The sequence below is a fragment of the Pseudonaja textilis genome, chromosome 8 (assembly GCF_049901715.1).
Source record: "Pseudonaja textilis isolate UNSWEBS1 chromosome 8, rPseTex1.2, whole genome shotgun sequence".
Classification (NCBI taxonomy): domain Eukaryota; kingdom Metazoa; phylum Chordata; class Lepidosauria; order Squamata; family Elapidae; genus Pseudonaja; species Pseudonaja textilis.
Genome location: NC_141997.1, coordinates 40,494,676 through 40,516,035, shown reverse-complemented (window position 1 = coordinate 40,516,035; position 21,360 = coordinate 40,494,676). Strand labels below are relative to the sequence as shown.

The following is a 21,360-nucleotide window of genomic DNA, read 5'->3' as shown; positions in this document are numbered from 1 at the left end:
TTTAAATTAAATTCTGCAATTTACAGACGGTAGGAGTGGTGGCAAAACCATAAATAAATTAGTAAAATAAATTGCTTCAATAGAAAGTTCACATCTAAGCTGCTAAAGATTGGCAGACATGAATATAAAATACCAGTTGTTTAAGCAGTAGGAAAACATGAACAGAGGCCTTCTTTACCAGTTAGAATTTCTCTCAGAACTTTGCCTTCAGTTGCCTTGAAGGGGATCAGGTGTAACATGGATGTCATGACAATTGTAGGAAATACTTCCCTGTGGACCAATGGATAGCCCTCAACCCTCCAAAGTAGAGACATTTTTTTTTTTCATCGTAGGAAGGGAAGGATGTCTTTCTAATTGACCTTTCTGTGCCACACAAGGTTTGGGTTGGTTTCCGAACATTTTGTTGCCCGGTTAAGTAACATCTTCTACGGAGTTTTGGGGATATCACTGTCTGTGTTCTTTGCTTAAAATGATCACACCCCTAGTAAAACGTTAGGAAGAACTCTACTCTTTCAATCGAGCCTTCCGTAGAACTAAATTAGCTAGTCTAGTGAAAAGAAGGACTAGGGGTGACGTGATAGTGGTGTTCCAATATCTGAGAGGCTGCCACTAAGAAGAGGGAGTCAAGCTATTCTCCAAAGCATCTGAGGGCAGGACAAGAAGCTTAATATTGAGTTCCTCAGAGGCTTTAAAAAAGCCTCTGCAAGGCTTTTCAGGCCAAATAATAGGCCCGTTTTGTCACTTCTGATATTACTGTAACAGTGAGGTAAGTTTGCCTGCAGCTCGCATGGCGGCACAAATGGCTCTGCGTGCCACTTGTGGCATGCGTGCCATAGGTTCGCCATCATGGGTATAGTATCTCCTGCTTGAGGAGTGGTTTGGACTAAAAGACCAAGGTCTCTTCCAACTCTGCTATTCTGTGAAGTTCTGTTAAATCCAGAGGGGCAGAAAGTTGCTTTTTGCTTGCTTTTTGCTTTTTCTGATTCTGCGGACAAGGCCAAATTGAGGGGTGTTTGTGTGGAGGGGAGACAATGAACATGGTTCATCTCTTTGTGTGACAAGAGCTTATCTTGATAGCACTACCCAAGTTACTACAGTTATAAACTATTAGCAGCAATTCCTTTTTAGAGGCCATTTTCATTCTGGGTTTAATCCCAGACAGGCAATGCTAATTCAATGTGCTTGAATTATTAAAACAATCTCATGTTTTGAACGCATTCATTCACTGTAGACTGAAAAAGGAAAGTATTCTTGATGTCCTGCTAATTATGGGATCTAACCTCGCCGTACTGTAGTATTTTTTAAAAGCTTTACATCTCCGTGTAAAAATTAAATGAAGTATAAATGAATTTCTCAATCACAGGAAATGTCACAGAACATCTCCTATCTCCACAGAACATTTAAATGCAATTGTCTCTCCTTTGATATTTCCACTTTATGGCTATTTGTAGGAATGTCACATGAGTACTTTCCATAGCTTATCTATACAATAGGATCATGAGATTATCCATGTTGATCGGCGGCTAAACATACGTAATGTGTAGAATGCAGAGTAGGTAGATGTCTTACATAGAGATGAATAATGCTTTAGCTTGGAGATGAAGAGGTATATATGTGTCATAGGTTTATATAGCTTTGTCTTCGTTGCGCCTCGTTTTAATCCGACTACAAAGTTTGTTGTCATTGAGTATCTTCCTTAATAACTCCCTTTGGTAGCCAACTGTTCTGAAAGTCATAGCATCAGAGAGTTGTGGAGATGGAAGGGATTATGAGAGCCCAAATCACTGCAACCTGCAGAAAGACTAATGAACCTTCAAGAGGGTGCCATTTGCGAAATAAATAAACTTTTGAGAGGTAGCTGGCCAGCCTCTTTGGAGAAATCTTACTGCAATCTCCCATGATTGTCTGTTCCGTGCTCTGCAGCTCTTATCATCAGTCTTTCCTTATATTGAAATGAAACTCAGGTGTCTGGAGCTTGGATCCATTATTTCTAGTCTTAGTTTCTCTGCCAATGAAAAATAGCTCCTAACCATCATCATCATCTCCTTCTGAAATGGTTTCTTCAAGATAATAATAACAAAGATTTTCTTCCTCCTCCTCTCTCTCCCTCTCTCTCTCTCCTTCCCTCCCTTTCTCTCTCTCTCTCACTCACTCACTCACTCTCTCTCTCCCTGTTATGTACCTGAACATCTATCAATTCTGTTCTCAGGTCCCCCCTCCCATTTCTTCTTGTTATGGAAGAAAGAAACCATGTTCATTTACTGTACTAAGAAAAGCTGAATTTCACTATTAGCTGAGAATAGGCAGGGGGTTGGACTAGAAGACCTCCAAGGTCCCTTCCAACTCTGTTATTCTATTCTATTCCTCATAAAAGGAGTTAGGTGGCTGAAAGTTTACTGTCTAGTCATAAGAGCGACCTGCTTGATGATGTTGTTTTCAGAAGAGGGGACTCTGTGGCCCTCAGATGCCTTAATCAGTGGTGGGATTCAAAATGTTTTACTACGGTTCTGTGGGCATGGCAGGGGATGGATACTGTAAAATCTCCAGTCAGAGGTGGTATTTGCCAGTTCTCCGAACTACTCAAAACTTTGGCTACCGGTTCTCCAGAACTTCTCAGAACCTGCTGAGTACCACCTCTGTGCCTAACCTCCATTTTTTAAAATATAATAAAGCAGTTCTCGATGAATAGAAGGTTGACCAACTATGAGTTAGAAAGATGTGTGTATAGGAGAGAGTGTGAGAGACCTTGTCAGTGGTGGTTGCTATGCAAAGCAGGAATAAAACGGCTAGTCCAGGTTAGTCCTGTTCACCTTAACACAAGGATGGGATTCTATCAGTTTGCACCTATTCGCTAGAACCGGTTGTTAACATTCTAAGCAGTTTGTAGAACCAGTTCGAACAACAAATTACTGGGCTAATCCCGTAAGGAAGGCAGGAAGGAAACATTCTGGTGTTGCTTACAGAAACTGCCTCTCTGTTAACCCTTATTACATTCTTGGCAGGACTAGACTTCCTGTCTCAGGAACTTCTCTGGAGTTTTTTTCCCCCTCCTTTGTTGGTACTTTGCTCGTGTGGAATGAACATTCAAAGTTGCAGTGGCACTGAAAAAAGTGACGTATGACTATTTTTCACACTTAACGACTGTTGCAGCATCCCCACAGTCATGTGAGGCCAGGCAAGGAGAAGCATGCCTCAATGTGAGTGATATTGAGTTGGCCACACCCAGCCAGTCACATGACCACCAAGCCATGCCCACCAACTTAGCCACGCCCACAGAACCGGTTGTTAAAAAATTTGAATTCCACCCCTGCCTTAACATATATGGGATGACTTTCAGTCCCGATAGCAGTTCTGATGGTATCCAGATTCTGTTTCTATTCTTGGCCTTAAGTAACCAAAAAAAGAAGAAGAATGACAGGTAGATGGCGTGGAATGTCTTTTGAAGGTCTTGTAATGAATGTCCAATCAGTTTCCCTTCTCATTTAGCAGAGTTTAATCCCAAAGGGTGTGGATCTGTTTTTATTCTGTCTATAGGTGTATGTGTTGGAACATGTTCAAAGGCCGCTTTTTGATCAAGCGGCTCTAATAAGACAGAAAGTATTTCTCACCCAGCCCCTGTTCATTGACAACCAAATTTTGGGGGCATGGAAATGGAACCGTCTTCCACCCTAAATCAGCTTCTCTGTTTTCTCTTGTTTTGAAAAGGTCCCAGATAGTCCCATCATTCTGATAATCATGTCTGAACATACCGAGTCACACAACAACCTCTGAAAGAATCTTTCTCTTTCAGAAAGACTTTTTGTTTTTATATTAAACGCCAGTGGGTACAATGGCAAGAGTCCTGCTGCTGCTTCACACCCATTTGTGCATTTCCCAAGTTTGTCAGCTGGCATCCTTAGAGGCACAACAGAAAATTCTTGCGGATGACTCACACACGATGCTAATTTCGGGCAGCAGAGTGGATCGATAGCTATGCAGAGAAGAAAGAACATGATTGCAGTCCCATGCATGATTGGCACGTCTAAAAATAAGCCCAAGAATTTGCTTGCACCCAGGACACTGGTGGGGACTTTCATAACTGGCAAGTGAGATATGTTGATCAATGGAATAGGGGGAAAGGTCTGTATTTCATTTTCTATTCGTCCCCAAAAATAAAAAGTGGCCTTAATTTACATTTCCTAATATCACGTGTCAGACATTCCCCGGTACCAGAAGTTCTTCAGGAAACACCAAAAAGTCTTACTATGATTGATGGTTAATTTCTAACATTAGGGATAGCTGTGAAATTGTTTGGTGGGTCACTAGAGAATAGATAAGCCATTTATGTAAGAAGGTAGGTAGGTAGGTAGGTAGGTAGGAAGGAAGGAAGGAAGGAAGGAAGGAAGGAAGGAAGGAAGGAAGGAAGGAAGGAAGGAAGGAAGGAAATATTCAAAGTTTGTTTTCCCAGTTATGGTAAAAAAAAGGATCCAAAATACAGAACTTAATGCCTTTAATTTTCATCAACTATATTTATGTTTACAATGTTTGGAGGAACCAATTATTATAAGTGTAAGTAGCTGAAATTAATGTATCGAAACCTTAATATATTCAGAGATTGTTTGGGCTCTTCTAATATTTGAAGGGCTGCCACAAAGAGCGAGGGGTTCAATCTATTTTCCAAAGCATCTGAAGGCAAGATAAGTAACAATGGATGGAAACTAATCAAGGAGCGAAGCAACCTAGAACTAAGAAGGAATTTCCGGACAGTGAGAACCATCAACCAGTAGGACAGAAGTTGCCTTCAGAAGTTGTGGGTGCTCCATCACTGGAGGCCTTCAAGAAGAGCCTGGAGAGCCACTTATCTGGAATGGTAAAGGTCAGCTGCTTGAGCAGAGGGTTGGACTAGAAGATCTCCAATGTCCCTTCCAGTTCTTTTTTTCTGTTCTTCTCTCTCTCTCCAAATCAAGATACAGGATACTCAAGCCAACCATCCTAGATAACCAAGGAAATCCTGAAAGCTTCTTTTACTCTCTTTGAAGGAAAGATACAAACCATTGACGTGCATCATCTCATAACAGAGTCCTCCTATACACTGTCACATTTCAGTTCAGAAAGAAAAGCATATTATCAGCAGATGATAAAGCAGGGATAATAAACCTCCTTCTCCAAGGTTCAAAAGGCAAGAAATGCACAAATTAATTAAAAACCACAGTAAGAACCACAGTAATTTCCTTTTTCCCCCCAGTAGTTTCTTCTTTTAAATTCAGACTGCTTTGGGGCATTTTTAAAAAAGGAACTCTCAAGCTTCTCTGCTTTCCAAGAAATCCTTTTGTCATGTCTTTGGTTTCTCTTTTGTGCTTTCTATTTATCCTGCAGTCTTCTATTTCAGCCTATAGAAGATAAAAATGTACCGTACCTATTTTGGACAAAATGGAAGGGTTTGGGCATTCACGTGTTTATTCATGAGATCATTTTTTGGTCGTTCGTTTTTTAAAAAGACAAAATGTTTGCTTTTAGCTTCGTTAGCAAGTATGGATTTAGCCATCGTCTAAACTTGTGATTTTTAAACTGCCTGTATTGAAGTATTCAAGTGTTTTGAGTATTCAAGGTTTTAAAGTTCTTCACTTTAAAGTTCTGGACACAGCAAGAGGCCACTATAATACTATACAGTCTGGTTGCCATGGCTGGAAAATACAAATTTTGGTTTTATCTTGTGTACAGCACTTTGTGATCCAGCCAAACAGCTTTTCAAGTGATAAGCAACGGGTATCAACATTTCAGGAGTTTAACTTTTCTCTCTTTTGTGGTGACAGAGAGGAGTTCCAAAGGTGGTTTTTCAGGAGGCAACTGGACTTTCTTGTTTTTTTTTTTTTTTGAAGATGTTTCACTTCTCATCCAAGAAGCTTCTTCAGCTCTGATAGGATAGCGGGGAATGGAAGAATTTATATTCGTTGCAGACAGCTGGTTATTTGCATCCTTTTAGAGGGTCGTTGAGGCCACTTGGAGGTTTAACTGTGTTCTCAGGGTCACCTGAGTAGAGCTCCTGGTTTGTGTAGTCTGAATTTTTTTTCTTCTGGAAATCCTTTCCTATTCCCACACCATTCAAAGGGTGTTCATCCCATCCCAAACTGTATAGCTAAAAGTCAGCAGTGTCTGTAAAAGTCTACTCAGGTGACCCTGAGGACTCAAAGAAACCTCCAAGTGCTTCAACGACCCTTTTAAAGGATGCAAATGACCAGCTGTCTGCAAGGAATATAAACCCTTCCATTCCCCACCATCCAGTCAGAGCTGAAGAAGCTTCTTGGATGAGAAGTGAAATGTCTTCAAAGGGAAAAAAAAACACGAAATCCAGTTGCCTCCTGAAAAAGCATCTTTGGGACAACCATGACCTGGATGACTGAGAATCTCTTCCAGAGAGGACCAATTGCAAAATCTGTAAAGGGTGCACCAAAAGAAAGAAAATGAGAGTCCCAAGGCCAAAGCCAGCTTCCAAGAATGAGTGTCAAAAAGTATCTCAACACAGTTGTACTCAAGGAAGGTCTTGGGGAGTCATAATGGGACAAGGCATGAGTCACCTGAAGTTCACATTTAGTTTAGGAGTAAGGGTGACAGAAGATATAGGAAGAAGCCAGAAAATTGGGCCCACCGAGACCTTAGAATCAAGACCGTTCAGGCTGCTCACCCAAATCTAGCAAACCATCTCCTGCATTTGAGAAGAACCAAAATAGGCTAGCCAGAACCATGAAAAGGATTCTGAGCTTTGAGGGCAGTGCCTGGAGCAACCTGAAGTGAAGCTCATCTACATCATCTCTCCCAGGTTGCAGAAGAAGCTGTGAGTCTTCCTCGTTTCAGTTAGGACTCATTCCGACTTTGACCCCTGTCCCTATCAGATCTTTGCCACGCGATCCAGGGCGTGGACATGAGATTATAGCTGCAGAGTCTTAAGTCATGAGGACTAACGCGCTTCAGTCTCCCTTCCACAAAACTTAACATTAGCGAAAGAACGTTAAATTGGGAATGAATTAAAGTCCGTGGCCAACTTCCACAGGCTGGGCTGCATCATGGCACGACAAGGAAAATAATGGAGGAAGTGTTCTTGCTTGCATTCTTGAATTGCTTTCATTGTGGGGAGTGTATTTGTGCGGGCTAACCATTCTGATCAGAAACGGAGCATTTCCGGTGTAGTTTGTGTGTCTTGCCTGAGAAGAATAGTGAATTAAAATGTATTGCATATCCTTCCCGTGAATGGAACTACAGCTGCCCGGAAGAAGGTTTTTCTAGCCTGTGGATTGTTCTTCTAGTTCTGCCTCGCCTTCTTCCTTTCCTGAATCACCCAAGTGATTCAAGGCACAAATGGATAAAGCCTTCACCAAACAGAAGGGGACAGCCGATAACAGCGTGGCTAGTCAGACCAGCTCCCTGAGTCTAAAGCAAACAACCATTTGGTTTGGTGGCAGCAGCGCCTCTGATAGAAAGTCCATACAAAGAGTAGTAAGGACAGCAGAGAAAGTTATACTGTAGGAAGCTCACTCCCCATTATCCAGGATATTGCTTATAAGCGTATATTCTTAGAGCTCAAAGCATTGTTAGAGACCCCATGCACCCATTTTACGTTTAGGTTCTCCTCTCTGGGAAGAGGTTTTTTAAGTATCTGTAGCAGGACTACTAGATTCTATTACAGCTTTGTAACAGCTTTGTTCTTTATGCCACCCGCCTGGTAAACTTGCAAGATTCAGTTTTCTCACCATGTACATGCATACATCCGAACTAGACTGTTTTGTTTCTCTGTGTCATATATATGGGTATGTAGGGATATAGGCATATTTATTGGTTGGTTTGTTCACTTGTCATGTTTATGTAGTGTATATTGGAGGTGGTGACCCTTTGAGAGCTGTATGCACCAACATTTCATTTTAATGGGTGCCGATTGGTATACATTTAAAGTGACAATAAAGTTATTTCAAGTCTTATGTCTAACCAGAGCATCTGTTCAAGCCCTGCTGACTGAGGGTATTGTCTGAAATTGGGGCGGTCGATGGGCAGTGGAATGTGCAGCTGTGCAGAGCGGTAAAGAGTACGGGCCAAAGCTGTGGGCAGAACGATAGGTCGACACGGAAGGACTGACAAAGTCAGCCTTCAGATGTCTGGAAGTTGAGTCATGGCAACTGGACTTCTTTTCTTTTTGGTTTGAAACGTTCAGCTCCAAAAATATTCAGTCTGACCAAGTTGGTTCGGGGGACCCCATACATGTCCTCAAGTATGTAAGTAGGTGAGGAGCCATTGCTCCTACCTCCTAGGTGGGTCATTGAGCGTGGCTTCCCTGGTAATCATCTAGATCAGTGGTGGCTAACCTTTTTGGGCTCCTGTGCCAAAAATTGTGCATGCGCTTGGGCTCGTGCACTCGTGTGCCAGCACCCAGAAGGCAATGCACATGCCCCCGTGCCCCTGTACATGCGCGCGCCCACCTCTTTATCTGCACTGCGCCTCCCAGCTGATTTTTGGCCTGTTTGAGGCCTTTTTCGGCTTCCCAAGGCCTCAAACCAGCCGAAAATCCGCTGTGAGGCACACACATGTATAGTGAGGTAAGTTTGCCTGCGACTCGGGTGTCAGTACAAATGGCTCTGTGTGCCACCTGTGGCACGCGTGCCGTAGGTTCCCCATCACGGGTCTGGATCTTCCTGGGAGCTGATACAAGAGCAGCATATATAATGGGGAATAGATTATATCTGAGGGTCTGGATTGGGCCTGTTCTTTTTTTTTAAGGTTTAAAAAACTTTATTAAACAAATTCTACAATTAAAAAACAATTAAAAAACATATTTCCATTCATTGCAGCATATTTGTAGTAGTGTTCACTCACTTTGACATATTCTTAAGTATATAGAATATTACTAAATATTATTACAATTATTTTACATTTGATTTATGACATATTTTCATATATTTATGTAGTTAATTTACATATTTATACATAAGTATACATAATTATGCCTATCCATACCATATTATTTCATCACACCATAACCTTTCATTTTATCTCTCTGTTTTGTGTGTATCTTGCAGCCAATTATACCATAAATTCCAAATTTTGTACTATTCTGTCTTTTCTCTCTCCTTCATTTTCATTGAAAGGCTATCCATTTCTGCACACTCTAAAACCTTTTTTTTTATCATAATATTGGAGGGAATGCTGTCACTTTCCCAATTCTGGGCAAAGGCTATTCTTGCTGTAGTTAATATATGTAATATAATATATTGAAGTTTCTTACTTATTTTATCTCTGAATATACCCAATAGGAATGTCTCTGGTCTCAATTCAGTTTTCTGTTTTGTCATTTCCTCCAGCCATTTCCTAATATTAAACCAATAATTTCTAGCTTGAGGGCATGGCCACCACATATGAAAATAGGTTCCCTGTTTATAATTGCATCTCCAACAATTTGCTGATCTATTAGGGAACATCTTAGCCAATCTTGCTGCAGGTAAATGTGGATTGGGCCTGTTCTAAGCAGGTGGGACCCATACAAGATCTTGTCTATGTCAACTGGCAGATAGTTGAAAGCCATTATTCTTTGATGCCATTTACAATGAGTCTTGTTTAGGATTCCATATGAAGACCTCTGTCCATAACAGGTGAAGGGCACTAAGGATAACACTTGCTACTCATTTCTATGGAAACTACCTGGGGGAAAGAAAGCACTTCAGGGTCCTTATCCTCAGTTTCATCTGTGACTCTCCAAGAACAAAAGACCTTATATAAGAGCCAAGAGGAAATATAATTGAAAAGAAAGAGAGCAAAGGAAAAACTAAGCAGGAATCCAGCACATTTTATAAACTCAGTGCCGTGATCCCAGTGGAAATGTTCCTTAGGTGCTAGCAATTTCAGGCATCTCAACAATTTGTTAAGCTGATGAGACTCAACATTTTCCAGTCATAAACTTGTAAGGGTTTCAGAAGGCTTGATTGAGCCTTGATTAGCCATCTCAATCCTTCTCCTGATTGGCTGAGGGGGTCTGCATTTCCTTGAATAAGCCCTATTTAAACCAGCCCCTTCAGCTCTCTGCGAGTCCTAGAGTGAACTACCCAATGCACAATCTGTCTTAACCAGGCCACGTGGTATCCTGTTGCCGAGTTCAGAGCCATCAAAAGAACATTCTTCTCCTGTTCCAACTGTAAATATAATAGAAATATTTGTATTGGCCACGAGAAGGAAGCACTTTGAAGTGCTGGTGTCTTCCTTTCCTTTTACTGTTTTTATTTCTGCACTAAACAAACAGTGGGTTTTGCAACCTTCACCCTTGGGAACAATGATAAAATGTTCAGAATGTTAAGTGAGGGAAATTAAATTATGTGTGGATTTTTTTTTTCTGCACTTGAATTAATCAAATATTAATCCATTGCTCGGAATAAAAAGTCACAGAAATATTTATGACAAGCATGTAATTGTATCCTTCAGAGGTTGTATAGATTAAGGAAGGATATAAGAACTTTCAGCATATTTCTCCACTCTAACATCCTGTTCTTTTTTTCTTCTATCTATGTTCTCATTTATCTCATATAATCATTTTATAAGTCAATTATGGTATCTTGAAGTGAAATGGATCTCCTTCTGAGTATAGATAGATAGATAGATAGATAGATAGATAGATAGATAGATAGATATAGATATAGATATAGATATAGATAGATATAGATATAGATATAGATAGATATAGATATATACACACACATACACATACATATATATATATTTTCTAAAATTGATGTTGCCTATTCAGGAGGTGATTCCTTTCTTCAACTGGTCCAGAGATGTGGCAGTTCAAGATTGGGCAACCAACCTACAGATTGTTAAAAATTTGGAGATGAATTTTCTGTGTCTACCATAAATTATCTGATGTATAAATTAGCAGTTTTAAGCAGGACTACTAGAGACATGTGATTCCTGTGGTGCCTCTCTCTGATCACTCTCTTACCATTTGAGACTTGTTATAACTAGTGTTGGCTATTCAGTCAGCCACTGGAATGCAAGGAAGTCTTGCATGTATTTTGTCTTCGAAATGGGACTCCTTGTCCCCTACCCCAAAGATGAGACTTGTTCTCGAGGGAGTCCAATTTTCTCATACAGGAAAATATTTGCTTTTTATTTTTCTAGTGAAATTCTCTATCGGGCAAAATGCATGTGTTCCAACTTAATTAATAGATGGAGTTTTGCAGGGTTCTAGATTTTAAATTATTCTACAGAACTTGAGGACTTTGAAATTCCCAATTAAGAATACAGTAGAGTGGAATGGAACGGAACAGAACAAAATAGCACAATTGGAAGGGACCTTGTGGGTCATCTAGTCCAACCCCATGCTCAAGCAGGAGATCCTATATCATTTCTGACAGAGGGTGCCCAGTCTCTTCTTAAAAGCCTCCAGTGATGAAGCACCCACAACTTCTGAAGGCAACCTTTTTCATTGGTTGTTCTCACTGTCAGAAAATTCCTCCATGTTTCTAAGTTGGAAGAGGTGGTCCTTCTCCGTTTTGATGTGCTTTGGGTGGGTGGTAAAGAGTTGTCCAAGCACCTGGAATTCTCTGCTTTAGAGAACCCTTTCATTGAATATTATGGTCTGCATTAATGGTGTGATGATGGCATATGGCAGACAGGGTTTTGTTTTGCAATTACTGCTCTGTATCAGTTGTGCTAAACTATTAATCTAAGTTAACCTTGTGTATGTGTGTATTTCTTGCAGACAAGAAGAAACTGACCGAAGAGTAAAAAATGTAAGATGTGCAAATTTCTTTATTTCTTTTTGCTGTTAATTTGATCCACATATTGATAGATTAAGGAAGAAAAAAAATCAGTTTGACACTTTTAACTAGTTCTTGTTATGCATAAGTCCAGGATCAGCATGGTCATAATGTGAGTTGGTTGCCTCTGATGGATTCAGTAACTTTTAAAATTCCAACTGTAAACTAGATGTTAGATAAAGGTAAAAGGTTTTCCATGTCCAACTCTACAGGGCAGTGCTCACCTCCGTCTCTTAGCTGAGGGAGCCACTGTTGTCTGAAAACTTTTCTGTGGTCATGTGGCCAGCATGGCTATACCCGAAAGCACACAGAACACTGTTACCTTCTCACTGAAGTGGTACCTATTAATCTACTCACATTTGCATGCTTTTGAATTGTGCAGTGGGCAGGAGCTGGAGCAAGTAATAGGAGCTCACCCCATCATGTGGCTCTTGGGTCTTGAATCCAGGTTATCAGCTTTCTAACTGATAAGCTCTGTGTCTTTAACCACTGAGGCACGCCCCCCCAAACAAATGTTATAAGATACTTATTCTTAATGTGAGTAACTAGCAAGCTTTTGCTGGGAGGAGCACTGGTGGAAGATCAAACACACAGGCATTTTATGTTTAGTTTTGACTCTTTTCCAGCTGAGTTTTCCAGGATTTATTTCAGCTGGAAGAAAGAAGAATTGGGGAAGTATCAAACATCTGCTTCAGAAACCTCTGGTCCTGCTTGTTTCTTTAAGTATGTTAGGTGGATCTGGAGAGGCCTTAAGGGAGAAGATGGAGGTATAGAAGCACCGTTCACTCCACAAAAGATACTGTTGTGGAAGCATTGCCTGTAGCTGTTGAAAGGGTTGGTTTCTGAGTGATGCTCATGTGACCAGGGCATGATAAGAATATATGGGTGTTGGCAGTTGGTATCACTAACAGTATTAGGTAACCCTGGCTAAGGATCTTGGAGTGAATGCTCATGAATTAGAACAGAAATGCTGATTTTTAGCTACCGTATTTCCCCATGTATAAGCACCCCCTTTGTATAAGCCACCCCCCCAATTTTTGGACTGTGAAGTTTTGAAAAAAATATTTTATTAGAGAAACAAGTTATGAAGAAAGAAAATTTACAAAGAAACAAAATTCGACGTCTAGATCTACAACTTCGGTCATGACGCCGAAAGCGGTGCGGGCGACGCTAGCAATCTACGCATCGGAACGAGAGTAGGAACGAAGCATTCAGGCCGATGCCTAGCATATGCATTTCTATCGCGTACTCGCACTCGTAATCATATCATCACGTACAATTTTTACAAAAAAGTATAGCATACTGCTGGAAAACCAGTTTATTCCTACTTTATTATTTTATGCATTTTTCATGTATAAAAAGTGTACCTGCTTTGTATATGCCACCCCCCTACTTTTTGGGCTTGAAAATTTTGGAAAAAAGGGGTGGCTTATACATGGGGAAATACGGTATCCATTTGAAGTAAGCTTTTAACAGAAGGGTTGGGATGGTGTAGTAATTAGAAGTGTGGGGATCTAATTGGAAAGATCTAGGATCAGGCTGACCCAGCCTTGCCGATCTCCCTGGGTGACTTGATTATCAAGTTCATTGTGAGGAGCTATGGAAATAGAGGGGAGCCACTTGGGTTCCTGAAGGACATAAGTCTAACACTTAAAGAAATAATTAGGAAGTCATAAAAAGTGGCGCTCTTGACACAGAACCACCCTTGAAGTCCTTTCAGAAGTTCTACTTTGGCTCACGACCTTCCATGACATCTCTACTTGAGGATCTGCTCTGGTGAAGAGTTCCCTTCCAGATAACAGTTGTTGGTTGTTACCTTTAGAACATTTCACAGTTTAGGCAGAGATATCATTGAGACATCTCCCCAAATACTGAGTTCTGGTGAATTGGCTTAAAATTCAGAGATCCCTCAAAGGAGGGTCTTTTGTGAGGATGGACAAGCCCTGCCCTGGATGCAGAATGTAGTCCAACAGGACCACTCGTCATATTCTGCAATTGTGCCTCTCTGGGTCAGTTTTCTATTACAGGAATGTTAGAATTGAGAATAATCACTTCTGGAACTTTGTTTAATCATTCTAAGTATTCTCCATAATTCTGTCCTTTTTAAGGTTTTGATTACTTTGTACTGGCTGGGCAGGAAAGCAGCCCGTAGCCCTTCCTATCATGGACCCTACCTGGATTTGAAAGCCTTTGAGAAATTGCTTGGACAAGCTTTGACCAAGGTAAGGCCTCGGTGGAAGGATTGTTTTAGAAATGACAAACATCACAGGTGTATCCATATCTCTGGTAGTACCTTATTCAGCATCTGCCTTGATCAACAAACCTTCTAGGAAATCTTTTCTGACGCCTTTTCACTCCGAATTCCCAAGGGAAACATCCCAAGGGTCTAAGATAACGCGATCAACTCACCACGGCCATTTTGTCGTGGCTAACCCGCCACATCTGTCTCACCTCAGGACAACTCGCTATGGACACTTCCACACAGGATAGATAACTCAACATGACAAATATTATTCACCACTGTTTCTTTGATGGAAATAACACTGACAAAAATGATGACAATGTGGAAGACACAGTGGCAGATAGCGTGTCTCTCGTTGTATTATCCCACATGGACTTGTCTACACGGAGCTGTTCTGTGACAATTTGGCCTCAGTGAGATGGCTGAGGCAGGTTAACCATGGCAAAATGGCCGTGGTGAGATGGCCATGGCGAGTTGGTCACTGTGAATTGTCTCATTCTGATATCCCAACTGGATAATCACTGGCCCTCTTATCCACTCATTGTGTATAGGCAAAGCAGGCAACCAAAGAAGGTAGACATGTCCCAGATCCTCCTGAATGGACCCCCTAAGCTTCAAAGTCATTGGCAGAGATATTAGCCGCCTGAAATCAGAGACATGGAGATTTTATTGCTGTTCTTCTCTGTGAAATCATGAGACACATCCTTGTTGCTGCTTTTTTCCCCCAATTGTTTCTTGCATGGATCTCATTTTAATCTGTGGCTTAAAACAATCACTTTTAAGAGCCCTTTTCTGGCAGATTTGAACATTGGGCGCTATATAACAAAATGAAATACAATGGTGAAAAAAGTAAGGTTCTACATTTAAGCAAGAAAAATCAAATGCATAAGTACAGTATATGCGGTACCTTGCTCAATAGTAGTAACCATGAGAGGGTTCTTGGAGTCCTAGTGGACAGTCACTTAAATATGAGCCAGCCATGTGCTGCAGCTGCCAAAAAAGCCAACACAGTTCTAGGCTGCATAAAGAGAGGGATAGAATCAAAATCACATCAAGGTGTTAATGCCACTTTATAAGGCCTTGGTAAGACCACACTTGGAATACTTCACCCAGTTTTGGTCACCACAATGCAAAAAGGATGTTGAGGCTCTAGAAAGAGTGCAGAGAAGAGCAACAAAGAGGATTAGGGGACCGGAGGCTAAAACATATGAAGAACAGTTGCTGGAACTGGGTATGTCTAGTCTGATGAAAACAAGGACTAGGGGTGACATGATAGCAGTGTTCCAATATCTCAGGGGCTACCCCAAAGAAGAGGGAGTCAAGCTATTCTCCAAAGCACCTGAGGGCAGGACAAGAAGCAATGGGTGGAAACTAATCAAGGAGAGAAGCAACCTAGAACTAAGGAGACATTTATTGACAGTTAGAACAATTAATCAGTGGAACGACTTTCTCTCCAGAAGTTGGGAATGCTCCAACACTGGAAGTTTTTTAAAAGAGATTGGACAGCCATTTGTTTGAAATGATAAAGACTGAATGCACCAATTATCACATTAAACAAGAGGAAAACCTTCTATGCACCAATTCCACCCGCGCTTTTTACAATTTTGTAAACAACAAACTAAAAGACTCAAGGTCCATCCCACCCCTGATTGGACCTAATGGTAAAGACTGCAACGACAACACCATTAAAGCCAACATCTTTAACACATTCTTCGGCTCAGTATTTGTAAACAGCAATGGATCATGCCCAGTATTTCCTAGCCGAACCACAGACAACTACAATGATCTAATATATATTGATTTTACAGAAGACATTGTTGAAAAAGAACTGCGCAATCTAAAACCATTTCTATCTATTGGACCGGATGGAATATGTGCCTACTTCTTAAAAAAAGCTATCCACTGCCATAGCCGAACCTCTAAGCATAATCTTTGAAAAATCTTTCAGGACCAGTTCCTTGCGTAACCTATAGTCACAAGCCACAGTCATCCCCCTCTTCAAAACGGGAGACCCCAGCCTAGTTGAAAATTACAGACCAACCTCCTTATGTTGCATCACCTGTAAGGTCATGGAATCAATTATTAACCAATCCGTTATCCTCCACTTAGAGACAAACAACCTACTCCCCAATAAACAATTTGGTTTCAGGAAAAAAATGATCCTGTAATCTGCAATTCTTACACTGCAAAAACATATGGACTACACAACTTGATCAGGGCAAAGCAATAGACGCAATCTACATAGACTTCTGTAAAGCCTTTGATTCAGTGGTACACGACAAACTACTATCTCTGGACAACTGCATAACTGGATAGAAGCATTCCTGTCAAACAGACAACAAATGGACAAAATTGGGAGTGTCCTATCAAATTCTGTACCTATCAATAGTGGTGTCCCCCAAGACAGTGTTCGCCTCAGGTCAGTGTCTGGAATACTCTACCTGACTCTGTAGTTTCTTCCCCAAACCCCAAAAACTTTAACTTTAGACTGTCTACTATTGACCTCACCCCTTTCCTAAGAGGCCTGTAGGGGGCGTGCATAAGCGCCCCAACGTGCCTACCGTCCTGTCCTATTGTTTCTTTTTATTTTTCTTATATGTACCCATTTCATGTATTGATAACTATGTATATACTTATACCTATTATCTTGTAAGCAATTGACAAATCAAATCAATCAAACAAACAAATAAATAAATAGAAACAGTATAGGGTTTCCTGCCTAAGCAGGGGTTTGGACGAGAAGACCTCCAAGTTCACTTTCAACTCTGTTATTCTTTATTCTGCCCTCTGTGACAGCTGCGATGAGAACAAGCTTTGGCCTGTGAATCCTACAAGCTTTCTGCTGAACCTCAACTCCTCTTTTGTGTTTTGTTTTTCCCCTACAGGCCCTTGGGGAATCCTACAGCCCCAAACAAAGTGGAAGAGACAGCGGATACGGGGATTTCTGGTGCGCTGAACGCATTGATCCCCTTTCATTGTCCACCAGCCACAAGCGGGACGATTCCTTAGACAGCTTGGACTCTTTCGGCTCCAGATCTTCTACCAGCTTCTCTTCGGATCTCACCCTGAAAGGCGGCAGTGAAGGTGATTCCTACGCTTTGGGTTAATCTTCTTTTATTTGAGAAGACAGACCCTGGAAACAAGTCCAGTGTTGTTTTGCACCATTGCTGCTTTCATTTGAATGTCTTTATTTTTCTCAGGTTGTCCTTTAGATTTTTTGCTAGGGTGCCTGAAGGCACAGAAGGTTTAATGATGAGCAACTGATTTTGTTTTTGTTTTTTGTTAAAAAAAGTATCCTAAGCTATTGATTTAAAACATTTGCAAATTGCTTCTCGTTTAAAAAAAACAAAAACAAAAAAATCCCGAAGCAATTTAGAGTAAACGTCAAGCTGTTAGCTTCAAACAGTGGCTTAAAATGATTGGTAAAGCATACATTAGAGCGTTACACTAGAAATACACTAATCAATGCAATAAAAATACATGAGAATTAAAACAGCAATACATTTTCTAAAATAACCCTAGCGTGGATGAACACGCTAAAAAACACTTCACAACCGGGTTGAGATTCTACCAGTTTGGACCAGTTCAGACGAACCGGTAGTTCCGGTGATCATTTGGCCCCGCCCACTTGCTCCTGCCCTAGTCTGTCCTTTATTTCTGTGTTTTGCAGCTCAGTGTTCTGACCAAGGCTTCCTGAGACATTGACAAACCACGTTAGTCAGAGGTGGTATTCAGCAGGTTCTGACCAGTTCTGGAGAACCAGTAGTGGAAATTTTGAGTAGTTCAGAGAACTGGCAAATACCGTCTCTGACTGGAGATTTTACAGTATCCTTGCCCTGCCACGCCCACCAAGCCACGCCCACAGAACTGGTAGTAAAAAATTTTTAATCCCGCTACTGACAATAGTCCTGAAAACCTTTTGTTTTATTTCAGTGGCTGTGAATTATAGTCATTCATAGCCCGTAATGAGTCTCAAGACAGTTTGTAAATAGTCTCACCGAAGTCTGCCCAAGTCCTTCGGGATAAGCCTGATAAGCATGCACCTTTATCTTCCTTGAAATGCTGCCAATGACTAAATTGCCAATTAGTTGTACAAGACTAAACAGAGCACAAATTCCACACAGAGCTTCAGGTTTCAAATCAACCAGTACGAACAAAGTTGCTTCCTGCAAAGGTTCATGTCCCTTTGCTCCTCCTTTATGTCTTATCGGAAGGCCAATCACCTCCAAGCCTTACTCTCGAGTCACCCCTTTTGTCTTAACTCTTCTTGTGTTCTGGCAGCTCTGCGCATGCACACACTGGAACAGGCTTCCCCTGTTCCTCTTCCTTGCTGCTGTCAGATTCTGGGAGCACATAACTCCCAGATGGTCCTGGCCCCATCTCTCTATCGGACACAGAACCCTCATCTGAGTCCTCCCCAGACTCCTGATTTACCCATGTTCCTCCCCAGTGCCTAACTCTGCCGCCAGCTCCGCAGGCTGCCGGCGTACAACAACACTCAGCTGATTCGCATGGCACAGCTGATTGCTGCACCTCAGCTGTTTTACTCACTGGGCTACAGTAGAAGATAAATATTAGAACTGAAAATGGGCTGTTTTAAAATGCTGTGCACGCACAAGCAAAGTACATGTTCACCAAACCCGTTGTTATACTGGTGGAATCCCACCCATGCTCACAACTCCTTCACGAAATCCCCGTTTGAAATTCTCTCCTGTTGCACCTTTTTTTACCCTGCAGCCTTATCGTCCTTTTGATCCTTCTCAACACGATTTAGAACTGTTATTTTCACCATTCCTTGACTTGAACGTTAAAACTGTAGCATTTGTTTCAGCTCTTCTCAATATATTTCATCATTCAGATCTCTAAAAATACTTAACATCAAAATTTCAGCATTTTGGTTCCATCCCAGTTAATTTCCTTTTCAGTCTCACTCTGCTCTGTGGGAGATTTTTTTCACTCTCTTCCAAACCCAACTTTCCTTTCCATCAAAATCCCTTGATTTTGCACTGGAAAGTGTTGATTTCAAAAATAGACGCTAGTTCAACATTAGAGTTTTACACACACAAACACATACAGGTTGTCCTTTAGATTTTCTGTCGTGTGTGTGTCTGTGTGTGTGTGTGTGTGTGTGTGTGAGAGAGAGAGAGAGAGAGAGAGAGATTGACTGACTGACTGACTGACTTGAGGTAATTTTTCACACTTGTGTCCCTTACAGCATCCATCCATGGTCGGACACTTGGCAACTGTGTTCTGACCCGGCTCCCAAACACGACAAACCCTCTGTAGTTAAATAAATGTTCCCTTTATTAGGAGTGCCAGCAGCCCCAGCAAAAAGCCTCTCTCACACCGCAGGCTAACAAGTCTGGCAGGCTGGAAGATGAATACTTGTCTGCCATACCTATTCATCTCTCCCCACTGCCTTTTGTCCCCAGAGCTAAGATGGGGCCTCATTAGCAGCTGTGGCTCTTCTGTCCCAAGGACCGGCCCATAGATTTCCACTGCTCTCCTCTCCTCTGCCTTCTGCATCTGTGCATCAGGCCCTGGACCCAGCTGTTCCTCCTCTTCCTCATCAGCCACCTCCAGACCAGGGGGCTGTTGATTCTCCATCTGAGGGCTGATGGATGGTCCAGACTCCACCTCTGCCAGCTCCATTCCATCTTCCCCCTCAAAGCTCTCTGATTACCTTGATGCTGACGCCACCTCCTCATCTGATTCGGCTGTTGGAGGGGCTGGCGGCCGACAGGCCATAACAAACTGACTTATATTTTATAACAGTTGCAGTGTCCCAGGGTCCTGTGGTCATTTTTTTTGCGACTTTTTGACAAGCAAAGTCAATGAAGGAAGCCAGATTCCCTCACCAGCAGTGTTAACTAACTTAACAACTGCAACAATTCCCTTAACAATTATGGAGAGAAGGGTCATAAAATGGGGGAAAATTCACTTAACTGTCAAACTTAGCAACCGAAAGTTTGGGCTCACTTGTGGTTGTAAGTTGAGGATTGCCTGTAATGCAGATTCTAGAGTGAGATATTGTTTGTGGCATTAATGCTGGGATTAATGCATCATCTTGTAAGTCTAAAATAGGAATTTTAAAAAAGGTAATGGATCTCCTGAAGTAGAACAAAGTTAATTTCGATGTGGTATTATGGCATTTGTCTTAAAAAAAAATATCATTTAGTCTGCTTGTCTCTAGCAGAAAGCAATGAGCCAGTCGGTATTTTATTTTCACTTTGTCGCTTCCCAGTTCTTATCCCAAAGGTGCTTTTTCAAAAGGAAACTGAGCTTTCTGGTTTTTCTTTGAAAAGACGTTTCTCTTCTCATCCAAGAAGCTTCTTCAGCTCTGACTGGATGGTGGAGAATGGAAGATGAGAGCTGAAGAAGCTTCTTGGATGAAAAGTGAAATGTCTTCAAAGAAAAGCCAGAAAGTCCAGTTGCCTCTTGAAAAATCATCTTTGGGATAACCATGACCTGGATGACAGCGAATCTCCACAAACTTTCCCAGTTCTTAACTGTTAACTGCAACTTTCTTCTTTCTTATATACGTAAAAGATTTTGAGAGTGACACGGATTCTGAAACCCGCGCCAGAATGCATGATCCTGGGAAGGACGACATGTCCTACCGCCGAGTTGCCTTAATTGAACCCAAGCCTGCTGCAGAATTCAACCGTTTCCTGCCCAGCAAAGCCAAGCCACCAAGTTACATGCCGGCACCCTTAAGAAAGAAGAGAATCGAGAAGAACGAAGATAACAGAAGAAGCTGGGCGAGTCCCGTCTTTACCGAATCGGATGGAAATTTTTCGAGGTATTCTTGTCACGCTCAAAACATCTCAAGTGCTCTGTTTGCCAGCAAAGGCTGAGAAATTGCTGCCGGTAGGATTCCGATGTGCCACCTTCCTTTCCTTGATGCCATTTTCTTTTCCCGCTGTTTCCCTTCGCAGTGATTTAGCACAAGGGTGTCAAACTTGCAGCCCGCGGGCTGGATGTGTCATGCGCTGGCCATGCACACCCCCAGATGAGCAAAGGGTGGGGAGTCATGATACGTCACATGACGATGACATGACAAGAGGAGTTTGACACCCCTGATTTAGCATTTCATCTTTGTGAACAGTAAGAACTTAATTTAAAGCTTTAGCTCTCGGGACCGATTGTGACTGATCTTGTTGTTAGGCTTCCAAGTAATATGCCCATAGCGAACAGAACTTCGAGGCAGGTAGATTTCTTAAGAGAACAGTTTTATTGGCTGTATTATATCGGCACAGAATGGTGAAAACCGACTCTAACCATCCCTGCGGTTTTCACCTCATTAAAACTAAAAGTTTCCCCCGCTTTTCCCAAACGATCAGTTTG

The 21,360-nt window shown here is 41.6% G+C and overlaps 1 protein-coding gene across 1 annotated transcript in view; it reads left to right on the top strand.

Annotated features, from left to right (window-relative positions):
- LMO7 (LIM domain 7) overlaps nucleotides 1-21,360 on the top strand; it is a 163,365-nt gene that overhangs the window by 89,017 nt on the left and 52,988 nt on the right. The window contains 4 exon segments of the mRNA XM_087938160.1: nucleotides 11,714-11,744; nucleotides 13,880-13,993; nucleotides 16,899-17,097; nucleotides 20,563-20,815. Coding sequence (XP_087794286.1) covers nucleotides 11,714-11,744; nucleotides 13,880-13,993; nucleotides 16,899-17,097; nucleotides 20,563-20,815 — 597 coding nt within the window.